This window comes from Thalassophryne amazonica, chromosome 18, assembly GCF_902500255.1.
Source record: "Thalassophryne amazonica chromosome 18, fThaAma1.1, whole genome shotgun sequence".
Taxonomy (NCBI): domain Eukaryota; kingdom Metazoa; phylum Chordata; class Actinopteri; order Batrachoidiformes; family Batrachoididae; genus Thalassophryne; species Thalassophryne amazonica.
The window spans coordinates 61,150,429-61,154,298 of record NC_047120.1 but is presented as its reverse complement, the minus strand read 5'-3'; the positions used below and the strand labels follow the sequence as shown (position 1 = coordinate 61,154,298).

Genomic DNA, 3,870 nt, shown 5'->3' with positions numbered 1-3,870 from the left:
ATGTCTCTTTGAAACATTTTTCATCCAAACAAATCAGATTCACTGAGTGTTTAAAATATTTTAAAATCTCACTGTGTTTATGGAAATATTTCTCTTTTTATAGGAATATAAGTTATACAAACACTAGTTATTTAAAGTGTACATAATTAAAATAGGTGATTTAAATAACTGTTCAGGTTCACTCAGCGTTTTCATTCAAACATAATTATTAATGTCTAATGTTAAAAAGTACCATCAGCCATTTCAGATATTTTTAATCACATCAACAGTCTTCAGGTTGATAAACTGATTGATCATATTGGTAGTTAACAGAAAACAGCCTCATGATGAACATTTTAATGTTCTGAAAATGAAGCGTCGTCTTCATAAATGCAAAGAACAGCAGATCTGATTCTATTTAGATCCATCAGAAAATAAATTGTACAGCAAATATACATTCTTAAACTGCAAAAAGTACATCTGTGTCTGAAACATTACTCTGTTATGTGTCAGTAATAGGGTGATTCTTTAACTACGGGCACTATTGGCCTTGTAAATGTAATTTCCACCACACCATTGCCTTACAATATAAAGCGCCTTGGGGCAACTGTTTGTTGTGATTTGGTGCTATATACATGTGCTCTGATGTCACTGTTTATCTCCATACAAACTACCCAAACAATCTTTCATACAAACTGTTTAAAGGGACATTACAGTGTTGTGGAAATTACGGCAATAGTGTGGGACAACTACATTTTGTTTAAAAAAATCACAACAGTTGTATGACATTGAATACCCCATTTATGTTTTATTTTACTGATATTTTATTCAGAGATATTTTAAAACATTAGAAAAACGTTTCTTTACCATTCATTTTTATCATTGAAGATAAAAAAGTCTGGGTGTGGGACAAGCACAAAACGGCAATATTTGCATATAATGATGCTGAAAAAAGGTGAAAAAGTCATCATAGACTACTAGAACAAATTTCTTAACACACTTTCTTTGTAAAGATAACTATAAAAGTGTGAAATCTCCCCTTTTTTCTGTTTTTCATACAATATGATCAAAGGACATAATAAGTGCCCGTAGTCTACGAATCACCCAATAATAATAATCCAGTCCAGTGATCCAGTCGAGTATTTTCCAAATGCAATATTCACATTATTCAAAATTGATGAATAAAATGGTGATTTAAATTGAAAAAAGAATCAGTTTGAAAAAATGGTATATTGAAAAAGTATTTAAAATGTGATAAATGTTGAGTACAATAAATTCAAATGCCTCAAATTTAATGAGAAAAATTAAGAGTACAAACTGATCCGATCACCCTGTGTTACAGTCAGGTCAGGGAGCAGACTGCTGCATCCACCACAGCACGGAACCACCTTGAGACCTGGGTGGCAACCACCCAGACAGATAACCAGACCATCAAATCTATCTGCTACAACAAGATCAAATGTGGGCATGTTCTTGATTTTTACTCTCTTGGGTCCTCAACACTGAGGGGCGTGCATGCTGGATCATGTCCAGAGAAACACGCATGCACAAAATGTCAAAGCTGATGTTCCCTCACAATGTCAGTGATCCTCATCTGAGTCTCACTAACTGTTCATTTGACACAAAGTCATTCCAGTGGGACCCAAAGATCCTCCACAGAGACCTGGTACCACAGAGATCCGGTGGTCTCCCTTAGCTGGTTATAGAGTCCAAGTCTCAGGAAGAATCAGAACCCTAAAACCTCGGACCTTTCTTCTCATCCAAAGGTATCGCCTTCGTCATAGTGATGATTTTGTTCGGAGGTCAGGTTTGTTTTTTAATATCCCCACCCACCCCCCACAATTGGAATGTTTTCCAAAATCTAAATCTGAATGTTAGCAATTTAATTTGATCTTGTTTTTGAATATATGCAACTTTTAATATTTTAGATTTGACAGATTAAATCTGATTTTGTTAAATTTGGCTTTAAACTCAGAGTTAACATCAACGACTTTTTGATATTATTCCCCAGAGGTGTTTGATACTTCACTCAAATTAAACTAAGAAACCTGTCAGTCATACATGTGGCATGACAGATGACCAATAAGTGAAATTAGGTGCAGATCCGAATCAGGATCCGCAAGTAATGTGAATCAAACAAACCGTCTGCTTGGCAGAGGTATGCTCCCAGTGCTCCTCTAGTTAAACTCTTTTACATTTTATTTTTTGAAAATGCACAAAGGTTCACTTGTTTGTTTGTTTTGCTGAGTTTGTGCAAAAGTGTGTTTATCCAGCAAGCAGATAAGATCATTTTGATTCTTTCAACCAGCTGATTTAAAGCAGTTTTTTTTTTTTTTCACAAAACATTTTGTTGTCTTTGCCAAAGATTGTAAATGTGATTTAAAGTGGGTTTTGTTTCCACTTGTCCTAGTGAGTCGGAGAGTTGTTGTGCAGTTTGTTAGGTGGGGCACGAACACTTGCACTCGGAGACCACCGGGTACTGGACCGGGATCCAGGCGCACTTCAGACCCGCCTTCCTCTGGACGCACCACCAGCGCAGGACGGTGAAGTGAGCGGACTTTGCGGGTTTGCAGATCATCCCTTCGGGGACCGAACACGACCGCTTATTGGAGCAGTTCCCCACCTTCACGTAGCGCGGCCAGAACCTGGTGCCCAGGTCGGTCCACGCGTGGACCACCGGGCACAGCGCGTACGACCACAGCCACAGCTGCAGCCGCCTGCGCAGCTTCTTACTCGGCTTCTGCTTCTTGCCGTTGTGGACCTCGAACTCCATGGCCCGGATCTCTTTGGGCATCGCTCCTGACAGCTTGTTCCGAAAGTCCGCGTCGCTGGAGTCCTCGTGTCCCGCGTGTCCTGCGTGTCTGTACCCCGGCGCGCTGACGGACATGAAGTGCGCGTCGAAGTGGCCGCCCAGCGCGCTCCGGAGCTCGGTCTCGTTCAGGTCCTTTTCCTTCGGGTCCAGCAGCGGATCGGGGTCCTCTGTGAGAGGCACGAGGGGGAGGGTGTCGCTGGGGATGGGCCGGAGGAGGTAGTAGTGTTGACACATGGCCTCCTCGATCCTGAAGACCAGAGAACCCACGAGCACGAGCGCAGCCAGCAGATAAAGGGAGTTTTCCATCGCCTCGGTACCGGTACCAGGACCGGTCCAAGAGCAGGAGCAGAGCAAGTCCCGGTGGTCAGGCTGAAGTCTTCCCAAAAAGACTTGATGACAGAATGAATCCACGAACAGCCGAACGCCACAGAACCGAGTGGGTTTCTCCGCGTGTCGTCACAGTCCGTGACGGGACCCGAGTTGACGTGACCTCCGGGCGTCTGCGCGCGCGGCGGTCAGCACAGCGCCCCGCAGTGCGCGGATCCGCGTCCACATTCTGACGGAACCCTGGTCCTCCTCCAGCCGAACTGAACCAAACCAACCTCTGACTGAACCCAAATACACCTCTCTCTCTCTCTCTCTCTCTCTCTGTTTTGAGGAACACCGACACATTTACCAGTTTTGAGGAGCACCGACACAGTTACCAGTTTTGAGGAGAGGTGATACATTTACCAGTTTTGAGGAGAGGTGACACATTTACCAGTTTTGAGGAGAGGTGACACATTTACCAGTTTTGAGGAGCACCGACACAGTTACCAGTTTTGACCAGTTTTGAGGAGAGGTGCTACATTTACCAGTTTTGAGGAGAGGTGCTACATTTACCAGTTTTGAGGAGCACCGACACAGTTACCAGTTTTGAGGAGAGGTGCTACATTTACCAGTTTTGAGGAGAGGTGATACATTTACCAGTTTTGAGGAGCACCGACACAGTTACCAGTTTTGACCAGTTTTGAGGAGCACAGAAACAATTACCAGTTTTGAGGAGAGGTGATACATTTACCAGTTTTGAGGAGCACTGA

General features: G+C 43.1%; 1 protein-coding gene across 1 annotated transcript; it reads right to left on the bottom strand.

Annotated features, from left to right (window-relative positions):
• Positions 1-2,234: 2,234 nt before the first annotated feature.
• nog3 (noggin 3) lies at positions 2,235-3,370 on the bottom strand. The gene has a single exon (XM_034193314.1). The coding sequence runs from the start codon at positions 3,095-3,097 to the stop codon at positions 2,417-2,419; it is 681 nt and encodes a 226-aa protein (XP_034049205.1). The 5' UTR covers positions 3,098-3,370; the 3' UTR covers positions 2,235-2,416.
• Between the last annotated feature and the right edge of the window lie 500 nt (positions 3,371-3,870).